Source organism: Lepidochelys kempii, chromosome 10, assembly GCF_965140265.1.
Source record: "Lepidochelys kempii isolate rLepKem1 chromosome 10, rLepKem1.hap2, whole genome shotgun sequence".
Classification (NCBI taxonomy): domain Eukaryota; kingdom Metazoa; phylum Chordata; order Testudines; family Cheloniidae; genus Lepidochelys; species Lepidochelys kempii.
The window spans coordinates 8,145,463-8,163,679 of record NC_133265.1 but is presented as its reverse complement, the minus strand read 5'-3'; the positions used below and the strand labels follow the sequence as shown (position 1 = coordinate 8,163,679).

Genomic DNA, 18,217 nt, shown 5'->3' with positions numbered 1-18,217 from the left:
AGGAAAACCCCAAAAAGCTGTAATGTAGCCAATTCGAAGCCTCAGCTAACATCTCACTATTATAGGGCAGGCGTAGTATATGTAAGACAAACTTAAAAGAGTTACACTTCTGTTTGTGATCTTTATTTTTCAATACTACATTTAAACAACTTCTCAGGACTAACCTTCTCAGCCATTCTGGCCATGCAGCAAACCACATTTCTTAAGTTATACAGATAACCTATGACAACACAAGAAATGAGTCACAATTGTACCCTACTAAAAGGAGGGGAGAGGTGTGCAGAAAGCAGCAATTTTGGTCAGGCAGCAGCACCTGGAGCAATGGCAAGTATACTGTGTGTGTGAAAAGCTCAGTGACCTGGTTATGCTGCAGTGCTCCTTAAAAATGGCACTAATATTACAGGAAGATATCCAGAAGCAACTTCTGGCCCTTTCTCAACTATTTCAGCCTCTGTTAAACATCTGAATGAAAGGCCCCACCCTGTGGCTAGAAACTGTAGCTGCAAGTTGTTTTAAGGAAGGGTATAGCTTACCCTCAACAAATTGAAGTACAATTGCAAACTAGATGCACCAAAGTATGTATTAGGTTTATTTCACTGTACATGCATCTAATAGTTTGTGGATGCATCTTGTGGGCACTTATGACACGAAGATTGGGGCCACAGGATTTTTGAGATTTTAAATTCAGTTGAGCGTAGCACGCAATGTTAAGTTTAAGCATGTGTTTTCCCCTAAAATACTATTTAAATCCAGAAGGCTTAAGTGGTGGCAAAGCTTCCAGTCCCTCACTGGGGTCTGAACTGTTCTGCACCTTTCAATGACCAGGTCAGATGAAAGCAATGCAAGGAGTTAATTTGTTGAAAACCTACAAAACGTTATTTGCAACAGTCCCAGAAGATGTACAGATGCCAGAACTGAGTCACCCTAGCCTGTTGCCACTCTTGTCCTACTTCAGCGCTTCCAACTGTCCCTGTCTTGGGGCACTATGGCTCATGTTAGATGGTAAGCACTAATGAGCTGGGATCTTGATTACAATTTTCAAAGCCAACTAGAGGATTCATCCACACAACTTCTGTCAATTCTCATTGGAACCGTGTGGCTAAACCTGCCAGCTGGCTTTGAATATCTCAACACATCTTTTAAAGATTTAGAACACTAGAATACTGTAGCATAAAACAAGGACTATATAACTTGGAAATTTTATAGGTGTGTTTACACCACCCTTTAAACTTGTTCATGTTGCTTATTTGACCAGCATGAAGACAAAAAATGCAAATTATACAACTGTTAACAAGCAGCTGTATCAAATCAACTGCATGACTAACACTAGTTTGCTCAGTGGTACTATATTAAGCTAAGTAGTTTGTTGACAGTTATTTGAGACAAGTCCACAAAAGCACAAATAGGAACAGTTTAAAATTGGGCAGTTGAACTATCACTTATGAAGGTTGATGGGGGTTTTTAAACTATTAAAATGCTTGGTTATATTCACTTCCTATGCCATGTTTTTAAATGATTCTTCTATGTGAAAGGGGGCCTTTTCATATGTTTGTATAAGCTGTAGTTTGTGGTTAGTCATCTTCTGTATCTGTTGTGTGGTGGCTGCACATAATGAAGGACTCTTTCACAACCCAGCTTCTCACTTGAACCTGCAGTGCTACCAATCTTTTATTTAAGATATTTCTAGAGCACCAAACAGGATGGCACATTCAGCATTTAAAATCGCTGCAGGATTAAACAGGAGAGAAGGTTGGGAAGGAGCAAGGCCCAGATTTGTAAACGTATTTAGGTGTAGCAGTGTTCAATTTAGAAGCCCAAATCCCATTTGGATTCAAGTGCATAAAGCCCTTTTCAAAATGAGATGTAGGCTCCTCACTCAGTTTAGGCATTGTAAGGCTGACCGCCATCATGTCCAAGTGTCTTTAAAAATCTGAGTCTAAGACTTAAAATCACAAATCTTTACTAATTACAAGTGTGGCAAGGCAACGTATGAAACAAGGACTTGCTGTAAGGTTAGGTGTGAAAGCTGCCTTCAGTATAGAAGCTGTTCTATGATGGGAAGCAGCACATCCAAGGATATGTCTACACTGGAAAAGAATATACCCTGCTGCAGTGAGTCTCAGGGCCCAGGTATAGAGTCTGGGTCCCATGCTAAGAATAGCTGTGCAGATGTTCTGGCTTGGGCCGTTGAAACCTGCTAAGGGGGGTGGATTTCACAGCTCAAGCTGGAACCTCTAGACAGCTATTTTTAGCTCAGTAGCATGAGCCCGAACCTTTAGACCTGGGCTCTGAGATTCGCTGTTGTAGGGTCTGTTTGTGTTTTTGTTTGCTTTTGGCTGGGTAGACATGCAAAATAACGGAGCAAGCTATTTGGGGTAACAGTTTTAAACACCACTCCTACACCAGCCACAGACGAGCTTGGGCATCATTTTTCCTTTTACTGGAGAGGGCATCTCTCTGTCAAAGGCGGCTCTGCTAGATTTAGAGCTCTTTAAAAGCAGTTCCCAATATCAGCGTTAGAAGCACAGCTGCTCCATAGCCCCACAGTAGTCTCGCATGGAAGCGGGCCTTCAGTGGTGCTCAGCACTCAGCAACTCCCATGGAGATACCTAAGTGGGCACTGTGGGATGCTGAGCAATTCTGAAAAATCTGACTCAGGGACATGTTTATGTCTGACAGCAGGAGGGCAGCAGTGACAGAAACTGTTTCAAAAGTGCTCTCTTAACAGTGAGAAGCTTCAGATATACAAAAACTGCAAAACTAACAGCCAACCTGTTGATTCAATGGGTAAACTACTTAAATAATTCAACAAAGCATCTATGGTTGAAATGAATCCTTGGATTTCACACTGAAGAACACTATTCCAGCATACATTACCTCCATATGACAAGTCTGCTTTTATATTAGTAGTGTGTTAAAAGTGCCACAGAGAGGTAAGCCTCAAGAGTAGCTCTATAGTACCTTCTGTACTTAAACTGAATTCACATACAGCCAAGTTCCAGGCTGTTTTAAAAGCGCCTTTATGTCAGGCTATGTAGTCTTGAGCCACTAGAGTTCTTTTCAATGCAAACTGGACTTCACCTTCGTCTTGCCCCACAAAAACCAGGTTTTAAAGATACCCTTTTGTTTAGCTCTAGAAATTTTCATCTGATTGCAAGAATATTCCATTAATATTGAAGGACATTAATCCTACCACTAGTGTTTAAATTACTCCCATAAAATAAGTAGTTGTCATATATAGAGGACCCTACAGCCTTTTGCACTCTGCAGCAGAGCCAGCTAATGCCACATTCTAATTCCATACCAGCACTGGAATGCTTTGGTAATATTCTCAGCCTTTTGGGATGAAGAGGGTTTATATTTAATCACTTAATAGACAGCTGGATTGGGTAGGGACAGAATGTAAGTTTACAAAAATTGTTACTCTTAAATAAAGTAAATTACTTTTTCTATACATATGATAAATAAATCTGTATTTATAGAGCAAACTGAGTCCAAAATGCTTTCAAATAATGAACTAATAATTGTCTTGTATAAGTGACCCATACTTGTTTGTATTCTTCCCTGAACAAACACACTTTAAACAAATTTTGTAGGAGAGGAAAAAGGACTGCTACAGAAACAGCAACATTCAAACCATTTAAAACAAAAGGAAGATTATTTAATGCATTAACGATGTTAATCTGAAGATAAATAAATCCACAACAGACTTTAAAATTTCTTTGAGATTTCCTTTCTTTGCAGAGAATATTTTTGAAATCATACAGTACTGAGAAGGTGTCATTTTATTTTCTATATGTCCAGGTGAAAGCCTCAGTTCTCTGCTCTCTTCATAGGACTTTTCAATGCCCAGTCCAAAAGGTAGTTTTCTTTAGCTTTTACTTTAAAACAGAATAGTGGCCAATGTTAATTTCAAGAATAACTTGAAGGTTTGTTTCCTGAATCATCTTCTTGAGAGCCCATACTCTGTAAGGGAAGAAGAGAAGTTAATTCTGTAAAAATTCTTTCCCGGAGATTTATTTTCATCCTAAGAATAATTCTAAAACGTCTAATCACAAGAAGAGACAGGAAAATAAAGTAGACATAAAAGAACCTGCACTCTCACTTTTTGCACAGTGCTCACCATGTGTGGTGTTTACCCACTTTCCACATCTGACTTTATTTAGATTCTTAAGTTCAGTATACATTCTCTGTGAAAGACCTTATGTCAGTTACCTTCTGCACAAACTGAGGGTTCACAGTGATCTCTTGATCCATGGCTTTCAGTCGTTCGTCAAGCTCTATACACTTCAGCATCTGAGAAAGGCATGTTGAAAACAGCAAGTTGATTAGTTTGTCCAAGTCCATTTATGGCTCAGATGTGTCATGAGCTAATGAAAAGCAAGCATTTGGTAGCCAATGTTACAGATGAACAAGATTTTTAAATAGAAGAGTAATTTTTCTAGTATTTAACTCAGTCAATCCTATTGACTTCACATAGTCAATATTATGGGGTCAAAGTGCTGGCATGCCTCAGCTTGTGCCTAATGTACAATAGGCAACTCAGCACTGACAGTAATTGCCTAGTAGAGATGGTAAATGACTACAACCTAGTTGCTACAAACAGCAGAATAATTTCATAGCCCTGCATTTCTGCTATATTGAGGTACTTCACCTTTTAAAGCACCTGGCTTCCACCTATTCAAGAAGTGAATGTATCACAAAATCTCTCCTTATAACACCATTATTAGATTTTGAAGGCAATAGCAAGAATGTATTAAATGTTATTTACCTCCTGATCAATGTTATGAAGCATAGCCGGATTGTTATATTTTTCAGGATTATCATGGAAACAGACCATACCATCTTTCTGATTAATACTTGCAAAGATTTCACCGTCTTCTATCTGAAAGAGGTGAAACAGTTTGTAATACAAAGATTAACCTGAATACGGAAGAGTAAAAAAAAAAAAAATTTAGATAACCTACAGTGATGATTCAAACACTGATCTTAAATATATTTTAAAATGTAATCATCAGTCTTGGTTCTTCCTTCCCAACAGTCTATTCCAAACAGAGGAGCGTACATCATTCTAGTATAAAAGACAGGCACTACCGACGTTTGGTTTGGATTAAAACAGTTCAGACGTTTTTGGGCAGGAGGTGGCAACTTAAAAAAATCAGGGATTGCCACTGCTAAATAAATATTGACTGGTCACATCAGAATATTAACCAATTATAGTCCTTAAAGTGATTTGGGTCCGTTTTGTAATTAAAAGCCACTTTAGTCAAGTAACATTCCTTACCATGTGAAGGACATATTTTTCTGCTTCCTGGGGCCCCGATAGCTGCACTCTACTTGCCATATCTTGTAATGACAGGGTTAAAAATGTCTGAAAGTTAGAAGCATGGCAAACCATTATAATCTGAAGCCACCAGCTGCTGTTCCTATGAGTTCTTTATGGACTACATAACTAACTGCATTTTTTAAATTGATCTGTTGACTAATAATGGTGTGAACATGCAGAATAGGCAGGCAGTACAAGAGTATCATGGAAATACTTGAGTAATTTCTTCATGGAAACCGATGTTTTATATTGCTAGGTGCACGTATGTGCACAACTGGGTGACTGTTACCAGAATGCTGTGTTTATAATTCTTTCCTTCCTAAAGGAAGCCTAGGTGATGTCAAGCTTCCTTTTTCCCCCATGAAAGTTCTCTGCCAGACTAACACAGCTATTTCTTTCAAGAGACGTATCCATTGTTTTAATTCTGTAGTCCATTTCCCAAATAATCCTATTACAGTAGAACCTCAGAGTTATGAACACCTCAGGAATGGAGGTTGTTGGTAACTCTGAACAAAACATCATGTTTGTTTTCAAAAGTTAACAACTGAACAGTAACTAAATACAGCTTTGAACCTTTACTATGCAGAAGACAAATGCTGCTTTCCCTTTATTTTTGTAGTAGTTTACATTTAACACAGTATTGTACTTGCTTTTTTTCCCAGTCTTTGCTGCTGCCTGATTGTGTACTTCCGGTTCCAAATGAGGTGTGTGGTTGACTGGTAGTTCATAACTATGGTGTTCGTATCTGAGGTTTTACTGAACATTATATGCCTGCGGCACACACCATTTGAGTTAATTTAAGCAAAAGAGTATCTTAACTTTCCCTGATCACCTCTAGGAACCACTCTGATCTCTACTTAGTTGCATGTGTAACTGACCCCACTTCTTTCCCAATTCTTCTGCCACTGGACAGTCCCACCCTTCTTTCCTACTCCAGAATTCAGATGAAGTTGTAAAGTTCAGTTTCCCACAGAAGACTGGAAAACTGAAGGTACCGGGGGGCATCTTTACTGACTTCTTTGGCTACATATAAAAGTTGTGGGCAAATTCTCAGTTGATATAAATAAGTCAGCACGGCCTATTGACTTCCATGGTAGTACACCAGTTTACTGCAAGGTCTGGAAGCTTCGGCATAAGAAGGAGGCAGGCAACTGAATCTATACATGTAATACAGAAGCAAAGAGGCCCCCTACTTCTGTATCCAGAGTTTTTGTATTCCTCATACAAAAATACACATTCACCTTTATTTAAAATATGGTTAATTTTACTAGCTCATTATATAGATCATTTTCACTTCAGTAGCACTATATTCAACAGATACATTTACTAAACAATGCAATTACTTTTTAAAGTGACTATTACAGACATAATCAATGTACTATTGAGCCTATCACAATGTTATATACATACAAGACTATTTTTAGATTAGCCCTTCCAGATATAGTGTGCTAAATGCAGAATGCCTGGATGACTGATGCCAAAAGAAAACCTGCACCTTACCTTGGTTAACCTCTGTATATTCTTTTTATAAAGAGATGACAAGCACTGCTTAACCAGCCCCATATTGTTATCTCTGGTGAATGTTTCACTATGTTTGTTGACCAAGTTTCGGAGCTCCGATGGTTTATTGGTTGAATAAACTTGTGCTAATTCATGGTACGCATTACTAAGGGGCTGCAAATAGAAAAACAGATTTTTAATGCATATGGAATTCAGTCTTACAACAGTCTATTTAATAGTTTTGCACTGAAAGTTATTTAAGCCACTCTTATGATCAACACCATAAAACTTTTTTTTAAAAGGGGCTCAAGTCCCCCAGTGGATTAATGCACTAGACTTTCACCTCTGAAGATCTAGATTTAAAACATGTAGAACACAAGTTTGGTGGTTTCAACCTAGCTCTCAAACACCTGCTCGTATATCAAAAGCATAACAGTCAGGCTGTAGGCTCCTTGAGGCAGGGACTGTCTTTGCATTCTACCCAAATTAAAGCCAAGGGGGTCAGATCCCGCTTAGGGCCTTTTTTAGAATCTCTGCACAATAAACTGAATTATTCAGTATGGCATTCCTGAGATTCAAGTAGAGATCAGCTATGTGAAACTAGAGGGTTTTGTTGTGTTTCAGGACATGGACACTGCTAACGGGAGCTAATGGGAAACCTAAGGAGTCTTGCTTACTATCTAACAAAAGTAGAAGGCTAGTGAGTTCACCAAGCGCATTACTAAGATGTCAGATTGATAAATGTGAAGCCAGTTTATTCTTTTGTCTGGAATCCATTTCCATTTAAGATGTAAAAGCTGTGTTGCAACATAATCAAAAGTGCCTATGTTTTATTTTTATATATAAACTGAGAAGGCATGCAATCACTTTCTAGCCATGCCTTTTTTGTGACTTACAAACAGGCACAAGCCCAAATGACATTTGTTTCTAACATTTCCAATAATCTAGAACAGTAAACAGAACTGCATAAAAGATCCAAGGAAGACAGATTCTTGGCAAACATTGCAACTTTTTATTCTGAATGTATAGTCCAGGTTATTGTTCAATTGTCTTTTGAAGAAAAAAAACCCCCCAAAAAACAAACAAACGGAAAAAAAAAAATCACACTTACCTTAATGAATCTACCCACTATCTGAGAGGTGTACTTTGGTAGCTGTTGAACTTTGCCAAGTAGTATCAAAGAAACTAGAATGTACTTTTTATACGATTCCAACATAATATGACTGACTGCCATGGCTGGAGTAGTTATTGCCTAAGCAAGAGAAAGGGATGGGAATAAAAAAGGATATTTAATAAGGTTTATGCCAGTGACACTCATTTCTAGATTTAAAACTCCATATGTAAAAGGGATGTGATGGAACATGTAATTCACCAGTGTGTGTTAGGCTCTATGAAAATGGAAGTTAGTTTAGTAAGAATCACTCAGAAAAGCCTAAAAAGCAACTTCTCGACCAGCTGCTCAAAACCACAGCATAACATTTTGTACAGTGAAACTGGTCTTAAAATGACCCCACAAGGGTCAAAACAAAAAATTTTCATTTAGTAGTGGTGGGCTTTAAGTACAGATCAAGAATTGTACTTGAAACCTTTGGGAGCCTTTGAAGAAATTACTTGAAGAAGGGGCTGGCTACTGAAGGTAGTTTGGTCATTTTCCATAAGATTTTTATCCATTACAAAGACGTACTAAAGTTTTGAAAAGCTTTAGATCATTTGTTTGTACAGAAAATCATTTAAATTCAAGAGTACTAAAAAAGGTTAGAGGGAAAGTTAAATTCCTTTTGTCTCAAGGTTTTACCCCTGCTAGAACACCTAAATTACCAAAAGAGCAGGAAAAAAAGTTTACTTTGTGCATTTGACAGCATTTGTCGTCTACAGAATTTCCCATTTGTGGGTCTTTCACGCAGAAATCAAAAGAAAAACAAACCATTTACAAATAAGTAGAAAAACAAGAGTGACAGCAAATACCAAAAATTAGTCATGGTTTCAGGGGCAGATGTACTACCTGAAACCCCTAAACTGATTTTTCTTGACGTTAGCATGTGATTTTAAATCCTCATACATGTTTATGAAAGTCAGCCTGTGAATTGTTGCCATCCGCTACGAAATAAGAAACAAATGGCAATCCAAGAAAGTTTAAAAGGAGATAAAAAGCAACACAAGCATTTGATAGCCAGGCTCAGTCATATGATCTTGTAGGCATGTAACCAGATCCCTTGAGAGGTTCTGTGGTGCAGTAACACTTGGATTTTTGGCTGGAAATGCACAATGGACCATTATTTGCAGCCACACAAATTTTTTTTCCTATACAGCCCTGATTTAAGCAGAAAAGGATATAGCAAAATCCTAGAGTAACTGAAAACACATCTAACTTAGATTTGCTAGGTAACTATATGTGGTGCACAGACATAAAATAGCAGCAGTGAAGTATATATATGGAAGGCCCTCAAATACTATGGTGATGAGCAGCAGTATAGAACGCCAGGATAGGTATATTTAACGCAAGTAGAAGTACAAAAATAAGAATCAAAGACTCTAATACCTTCTCTTATGAAAAGAGCCATAACTGATCTTTTTGGCAAGTTTAAAAACCCTATACACACAGTTTTGGACTTTCAACCTATCACATTCCTGATCTTCCCACCGGCTTTTGATTCAGAGAAAGTTACCTGTTCGTAAAAGTAGAGCGCTCTTTCGAAGTTCTTTAGCCCAGTGTATATCATCCCACCATAGTAGTAGTAACATAAAAAATGCTTCGCATCATATGCCCCATTCTCTTTACAAATATCCATCATGTCCACGTCTAGATATGGGAGGGCAGGTTTAAAGCATTTTGCTAACAAACAGAGCTACAAGAAAATAAACCAGGGTTACATGACCAGACACCTCTATTCCATCTTAAAAAAAACAGTAACTAAAATTCAGTTTAGTACCATTTATTAATCTTAATGCACTTTACTGCAAAAATGCAAGTAGCAACACAATCTAGGAAATGGTGCAATTCCAGTAGTGTTTTACTATAGGCTGGTCATAACCATTATGACATTGCAAGATCTACCAACACCACTGATGAGCTGTTACAAATTATATTAAAATAACTCCACCCTAATTTGCAAAACTGCCTGAAACATTCCACACAAGCTAGCCTGCTGGCAGCACAAAGTGCCACATGTGATAATCCCAGTTCAGGCCCTGTGCCCCAGGAGCTAAGAGCAATGCAAAAACAGAAAATTCAGCCCAGAGAGGTTGGAAGAGACGTGCAAATGCCTCATGCCATTGTTGAGCAAATCTACTCTGGATAACACTCAACAATATCTGGCTCTGGAAGGAGCTGTGTGTTGCCCTCCTCAGCAAAAGGAAGGATCACCACCATCCAGACTTTCAGAAGTGATGGAGGGCAACAAAATGAAGGATCTAAGAGGATCCTCTACAAATCCCATTCTAATGATTTCAAATATTAAAACATCAGCATATCTTATGGTTTACTACCATCATAAAACCCACTATACTTGTACTCATTCCTCCATTTCAGAAGGATGAAGCACATATTCACCCACTGCACAAAGGGATTGGGCCAATTTAAAATTTTTATTCTTGGTATTAGCCTGATATAACCTTTTACCTGGCAGAGATCAGCATGTATTGAGGTCAGCTGGTTTGTGTTCATCTGCATCTTGTCTATGGCTTGTCTGAGAATGCCAATTCCTCGCAGGGGCTGTCAGAAATTACATCTCTTTCAGATAATTTCTCATAGTTGGCAGCACATTGGATCTTATGTTGACACTTACAAATGAAAAATAACACTAATTGATAGGTTACATTTAGTAACAATTACTCTGAGGTTCCCCCTTCCTTGTAGGATACTGCAGTCCCTTCTTAAGAGATAAAATTATTCTTGGCTATTAACTAGCCTTGGTTTGCTTCTCTTGATGGACTACTAAAATTTAGCATTTCTGCTTCAAAAAGACAATTCTATTAAGAGCACATTATATGGTTAAAATACTAGAAAATTACATTCTCAAAGACCTAATCCTCACAACACCAAAACATGACCCTGTTCACACTGAAGTCAAAAGCAAAACTTCCAATTAGTTTCATTTGGAGCAGAACCTGGCTTCAACCCTATTTTCTGACTTTAAAAAATAATAAAGTGACTAGAAAGCTAACTTCTTAACCTTACAGATGTGATTCTCAAAGCTTTGTGTTTCGTCAGTCCACTCTAAACAGTCATCACAGTTTGTTGTATATTTTAAGACACCTACTCAGGTGGTAGGCTTATGTGAAGATAACGCTGAAGGCAGTGACAACTGACTTACCAGTACCAATTATTTTGGTACAATCACTTATTTTTGTATATTGTCTAGAGAATTTCAGCTCCATCAAAAGTTAGTGAGCACAGTAATTTCCTATTTTGCGTATGTTCCATATCATGGTTTATTTGCCAGTGCTCTAAAGAATTAATGGTATTTTCTTCCTTTTAGGATCTCTCTGAAATAACCCTTTTTAAAATCTAGTTTTGGAGCCATTACCTTCCTGTACACACAGGAGCAAGAATCTGCATAGAAACGTTCTTAATGAGGAATTAGCAACAAATCTCAAAATGAGACACTAAGTCTACTATGAACAAACTAAAGAACTTGGATATATAGTCTACTTATTTCTACTAGGTGACATCTGCTTACCTGTTTTCTTTCCACAAGGGCATTTGTTAACTGGTGGCAGAGGCCAGCAACTAGATACAACAATAAAAAAAGTGAAAATCACAAATACCAACTATACCAAATTTAGATTATGTAGGTGTACAGAACAAATTGAAAGTTCACTTACAAGTGTCTGTTGCATATCTAATGTGCTCCCCATTACAAGTGCTGATAAAAAGCTGGACCTGCGAGAATAATGTTTCGAAATCAGGGACACTTGGCATAGAAAACTTCACAAACCTAAAAACAAATCAAAAAATTAAACACTTAGTTTCTGTAAATTAAAAACTAAGGCATCACCCTGAAATTATCTCTGCATGGGGCAGGTAAACTTCTTCAACTGTGTGGAGCTAATTGCAGACTTGGCCCAAAGTGCATATTGTGGACTTTTTTTAGTTTGGCAGACTAAAACCTTATAATCCAAGCTTAAGTATCCTGACAAACAAAGAGTCCATGCTTTACAGAACTAAACTTTGCAAGTATGCTGTCTCAGCTGAGAAGAGTAAAAACATCTTAAACACATTAAAAGGCATACATCTGACAACTACACTGGTATTTGAAAATGTGATTAAAAAACCCTCACCTCCATGCAGTCTTATGCAAACTTTCACTACAGAGCATGTTACAGCATGTGAAGTAGTAACTTTAAATAGCATGAAGAATACTGTAATAGAGCAAACCTAAACAAAACCCAACCAAAAAACTGCATCACACATTCCCACTCCCCTCACATTCTTCCCCACCCTAAAGACACATATAAATAAAAAAGTTTACACTTAGTCAATCAGCACTTTTTTTATAGACACGTCAATTTACTTTTTCAAGCTATATGTTGCTTAAGTTTATTTTTTTTGAGAGCAGAAGTCTTCTTAATGGTTTTGTATTCCCTCCACTACACCAAGAACAAACCATCACATTAGTCCTTCATAAGTACTTCCCATTAACCTTAGAAATATTGAAGTACTATTGGTACTGTACCCCTCTGATGGTGGTTCTTTATTGCTTTCTCGCTATGTCTTAAGTACGTTTGTGGTTCCTACTCAACTAAAATGTTCAGAGTGTGTTTCTTGAGAAGCATTCAAATTCCTCTCATCTCCTCTGCTCCTTTTTGACCCTGAACTCTGTCATCCTAAGTCTGTAAATTTGTATATCACTACCTCCAAAACACTGCCCATGATGACACTGTCTTGACTATACCTCCACTGAAATCCTCATCCACGCATTCAGCACACTTCTCCTTGACTGCTGAAAATCCTGGCCTACTGTATGGCCTCCTCAAATTCCAACATCCCTGGGAAGCCGTATCCTGAAAATCTCCAAGCACATATTCCGACTCCACTTACTGCCCATTTATTTTAGGGTGTAGTTTAAAACTGCCTATATTCTTAAACTTCATTTACTTGTCGTGGATGGCTACTAACATACTTGCTATTCCTCTTGTCCCTTCACAAAGTCTTTCCACTGTTTGTTCCAAACAGAAGCTACAGTGTGGAAGACTTGCACTATTTTCCTGTACTTCTGACTCAATGAATCCATCCATTCAAATCTCATCATTTAAACATCTCCTCTTACTGACAGTTGCCCTTTCTCCCCTTATTTGTTTTTAAAAACTAAATGTTTTAATTTAGTCACCCCATGTTTTCAACATTGGTGAAGCATGACAAAGATGGTGTGCTTTTTTAGAATTTTGTAATGCGTTTTTGGGATCCAACTTGCATAAAATCCAGTACAAAGTGAAGTACTGTATGTACTAGTACTTATGGTATTATATTTTTGTCAAAATGAGATTTGCAACAAAAGCTAGTTTTCTAACAGATGAAGATCAAATTTTTGTTTCAAAGTTACTTTATAGAATCCCAGTAGTGCCACTTGTAAAGACACTTCCCTTGAAGTTATGTGATGTCAGGAACAAAAGATGGCTCCAACTCCCTACACACAATTTTTCCATACCTCATCCATATCCTAACCCCCTACAACAATTCAACTGCTCTCTTAACCTGCATGATAATGAGACCTTCCAGATGGGCAGAATAAATGCTAGCTAAGAAACTGAGACAGCAGCCCATGCTTTTCCATGTATGAAGTGACATTCTGCTTAACGTTATTAATCCAGTTTGCTAATATCCCATTTATGCATCATAGCTTAAAAACCATTTGATTTTTTTTTTTGAACCCATGAGCAAAAGTAATTATCTATGCAGACCTTCTACATGTAACAGAGGTTGCTCATAATTAAAAAATCCTTCCTAGGAGCTGTTTGTCATGGCATTTTACAAATTTCAGAACTGGAATAATATCAAAAAAGTAAAACACACATAAGTCAATACTTTATTTGTAAAAAGGAAGTACACTATGAGAAAAAAAAATTAAGCACCAGTATGGCAACAGCACAGTGAAAATGCAAGTATCCAACAGTAATAATTTTGGCTAGCAATTACCATACACAGTCTGAAGTTTTGGAAATTATAAGTAAATTAAGCCTTTAAATAAAGGAAAGGATCACTTACAAAACAGCAAGAACCCCTAAGGAGTGTTCTTGCACATCCAGGGCACCAAGCACTGTATCCAGATGGGAGAGATTTTTTGCTAGTAGTTCCCCGCTTTTATTGATCAATTCACAAAGCTGGGTCATTTGCCCTGAAATATGAAATACTACTGTCAAAATTAAGTTAGAACACTAAATAAAAATTACTTAAAACAGTCAGCATGTCCCCATTTAACACTTCCTTGCTTTTTCCTAGGATTATTTTAAAGAAGCAACTTTGTTCAGTGCAGTAGTCAAACCTACTAGTTTGTTCTTGTTAGCAATAGCCCAGGAATCCAGTCTCCCAGGCTAGGGGACTCACAATAGCTTAAGCTCTCATTTTTTAAAAAAATTGAGCTTCCAGTTGTTATAACTTCAGAAAAAACTTTTAAAAAATTAACAGACTGTAATCCAATGCAGTATCATTTTCTTGAGTCTGCAGCGAGAACTAAGTGCCACAGCAGCTGCTCAGAGTTTTGCCAAGCTACAGGAATGGAGTTTCACATTTACAGACACACATGGAAAGTCCATCCCCACAAAGTTGTCCATGGACAGCACCCTGGTAGAAGTCTCAGCATCCTCCACCTTCTCAGAAGCTGAGGTGCCAGGAAACTAGTCTTCTCATCAGGGTGCTGCTCCTGGACCTCAGCTTCTTGAATGTCTGATCAGCTTTTTCAGCCTTGTCCATAGCACTTTTGAAGTACAGTATGTGGTATAAAAAATTTAGGCTTAACATCTAGGATAAAAGAGATTGGAGAAAAATCTCTATTTTTTCCAGTTTAGTTTGTGCATACATTATGACATCCAGTCATCTGTAGTTTACTGCTTGGGAGATTCAGCATAGCATGGGGAAAGAGAAAAACATTTCAAATGAAAGAGTGTGCTAAACCTACAAAAATAGACAGAGGGATCACAGGCAGATGCTGTACCTCAAACTGTTTTTACTTATCTTTTAAAAAAACACTGGATTTTAAAATCAACTGTGGTCCTCTGAAGCAGACTTGGTTCAACTATCTATTCTGACAGATTAGATACAAACCGCATTGAGGGTCTAACCTCAACTCCTAGAATCTTTGAATCTCTATATATAAAAAGGGAAAGAGGTACACACATAGTTCTTCTCTCTCTCTAACCTTTTCCTCTAAATTAGGCTAAATGATGAAAATGAAAATTTAGCTTTGAGAGAGGGGTGTGGTCTAATGGTCTGAGTGCAGGACTGGAAACCAGAAACTCCTGAACTGTAATTTTAGCTCTAATAATGACTCCCTCTATGGCCTTAGGGCTATTACTTCACACAGATATCCACCCTACTGGATCATTAAGAGGATTAGAGCACTCTGAAGTTATATAATGCTGTACAACTACTAAACACGATCCATTTTGATAACTTTCCCCTATTAGATCAATTAAACATCAAAATGCATCTGTTCCGTCAGCATATTGCCAGCCATCAAGCAATCTACAAGACCAAATTTCTAAACAAGTTGAATTTTATACAGTATAACTGACAGAATATATATCAAAAGAAAGTTTGAGCCCCACCCAGAAATAACTCAGTCATTGAAGAGATCAAAAGTGGGCTTAAATTTTATGAGAAAACATCAATTGTTGACCTGTTTCAAAGATACGAACATCCCACATAGAGAAACAAAGGGCTGATCTACATTAGGTCGGCTTAACTACACTCAGAACTGTGAAAAATGTCATACCCCGTGAGACGTAATTAGGCTGCCCTAAACTCCAGTGTCCGTAGACACCGACAGGTTTATTTACTACAGAGATAGAAGAACCCCTTCCATGGCTGTAGTAAGTTTTTATGCTGCAGCTATACTGCGGTAGCATTTCTAGTGTAGACATACAAAATAAACATGAAAGTAAAGTTCAGGAACTTGCACACATATGCACTGAAGCTCTATGTAAATACAAGCAGAAATTTGGGTTTGAAAAGGCAATTAAGAAAGACTATGTTATTAAAAGGCTTTCTGCACACAGAGTTATGAAAGCTCCAATATGTAATCCTAGCAATTTTTTATCATATGCCTCGCTAGGTAAGTGTCAGAACCCAATACTTTGGATGGAAAAGTCCACAGGTCAGCTAGTCAATACCCCAAAGGCCAATTAAGGAAACACTGGGTACTCGCTACATTTTATTTTCCAGTGTTTCACCCATGTAAAAGGCCAGATTTTTCATAATAGCCGTGCAATAAAATCAAATTTCAAAATGACACACTACCATCAATCTAGATGCTTGCTGATATATTACAGCTATAACCTAAATCTGGAGTTAAGAGTACTTTCCTAATTTGCAAAACTAAGGTCTGGTCTACACTACAGATCTATATCAGTATAACTACATCACTCAGGTGTATGAAAAATCCACACTCCTGAGTGACATTTATACCAACCTAATCCCCTGTGTAGACAGTGCTATCTCAGCAGGGGAGCTTCTCCCACCAACATAGCTACTGACTCTTGGGGAGGTGGATTAACTATGCCAACGGGATAGCTCTCTTGTGTCAGCTTAGAGGATCTTCATTAAAACAGTGCAGCTGCACCGATGCAGCATTTTAACTGTATATTTGTCCCAAGGTTAAGGTTGCACTGCAGTAAGCTAGGTTCCGATTTGAGCCCAAAGACTTTGGCAATAGCAGTCAGTGGCTGCTACTTTCCTATTCATCTGCAGGCCCTCTAACAAGCAACAGATACCAAAGAGTGAGCAGCCAGGGGATAAAAAAAACAGTGAGAAGTAGCAACGGTGCCACACTATAACCCAGCAAATACCACCATTTAGACCAAATACTACTGACAGAACAAATACATGAGAAGAGTTTTACCTGTCAACTTCTATTCCTCAGCTGCCCTAGAAAATTCCTAAATTTCTGGCCTTTAAGACCAACACGTGCCCTTACGATTAGCCTGACCTCCTGTATAACACAGGACGCAGAATTACACCACATGCTTTCTCCACCTAGCGCACAGCTTGTGGAGGAGTGAGAGAGCATCTTTTAGGAAGAGCCTTCCCCTCATGAGTTAAAGAGAAAAGGGGGTGGCGAGACTCCGACAGATGCCAGCCACGCTGCCCCAAGTGAGACGAAGGCAGGGCAAAAAGCAACCGAGGTCACGAGCCATCTGAAACCCAGTTTGGAGAGTCCCGACCATGGCCCCGCAGGCTCCGGGGCAGGAACAGGGCCGGCCCGCCGGCCGGGCCACGTGACAGAAGGGAGCGCGGGAGCCGGGGCGACCCCCCATGCCCCGCACGTTCACCCCCAGCCCCGGGGCGGGGCCTATGGAGCCCCATCTTCGCTCGCGCCGCCGCCGCCGCGCTGCACCTGCGCCCCCGGGGCAGGGCGGGGCCCCGGGCAGCCGTTCGCGGCCCCGCGCTCTCCGCACGGCTCAGTCCGGGTTTTAGCTGCCCCGCTCCCTCACGGTGCCGGTCCCCTTCCCCGTGGCCAAAGCCCAGGCCCAGCCCCAACCGCTGCCCGGCCTGCGCCCAGGCTCCCGCTGAGCCCAGCTCCCCCGTCCTCCCGCCCGCGGTCACCTTGGGCCGAGAGCTGCCGGACGCTGTTGACGAACTGCTCCAGGGCGGACGCCATCTTGGCGGCTCTCGGCGCGGCCGCGGCTCTCCGGGGTGGTGGAGAGGGCGGGCAGGCGGCCCGAGCCGAGAGCGGCGGGGGGACGCGGGAAGGAGGCTCCGGAGCGACGCCGCCACCACCCAGCCAATCAGCGGCCGCTTCGGGAGCCGCGAGACTACGCTGCCAACGTCACTTCCTCCATGAAACATCGCGAGGGCAACGGGCCTCGGAACAAACGCCCCCTGACGGTTACCATGGGAACCTCCTGCGCCCGCCTGGCATCGCGGCCTGATGTAAAGGCGCAGAGCGCCCAACGCAGGGGCCGTGTTGGGGGCCAAGCCGTGACGCGGCAACGGCGAGAGGCCGGTCTGTGACGTAGTCGCGCCACCTCATCGCCTGTCTTCCTTCCCGCCGCAGATCAGCGCGTCATCCTGTTGCCTCACAAAGCAGCTTGTGAGGTCACCCGGCATCCCTAGACCCAGCCCTGGAGCGCCTGGTTTGCCCCCCACCCGGTGAGGCGCTGCCAAAATCTTAACAACCGGTTCCCGATACCACGTTCCCGCTTAAGGGCTGTGCCCCAGTGCCTCTCGTTTGTACC

At 40.0% G+C, this 18,217-nt stretch overlaps 1 protein-coding gene across 2 annotated transcripts; it reads right to left on the bottom strand.

Annotated features, from left to right (window-relative positions):
- Positions 1–3,639: 3,639 nt before the first annotated feature.
- COPS3 (COP9 signalosome subunit 3) lies at positions 3,640–17,777 on the bottom strand. Of its 2 annotated transcripts, XM_073361851.1 has the most exons (12): positions 17,586–17,777; positions 14,031–14,160; positions 11,651–11,763; positions 11,506–11,555; positions 10,446–10,538; positions 9,493–9,672; positions 7,938–8,078; positions 6,827–7,000; positions 5,285–5,371; positions 4,772–4,885; positions 4,216–4,296; positions 3,640–3,966 (listed from the first exon to the last, which is right to left on the bottom strand). In XM_073361851.1, the coding sequence occupies exons 1-12, from the start codon at positions 17,638–17,640 to the stop codon at positions 3,913–3,915; spliced, it is 1,272 nt and encodes a 423-aa protein (XP_073217952.1). In that variant the 5' UTR covers positions 17,641–17,777; the 3' UTR covers positions 3,640–3,912. The 2 variants fall into 2 exon arrangements, with proteins under 2 accessions (XP_073217952.1, XP_073217955.1); XM_073361854.1 differs by lacking the exons at positions 14,031–14,160; positions 17,586–17,777 and having other exon boundaries at positions 10,446–10,606; positions 11,651–11,674.
- Between the last annotated feature and the right edge of the window lie 440 nt (positions 17,778–18,217).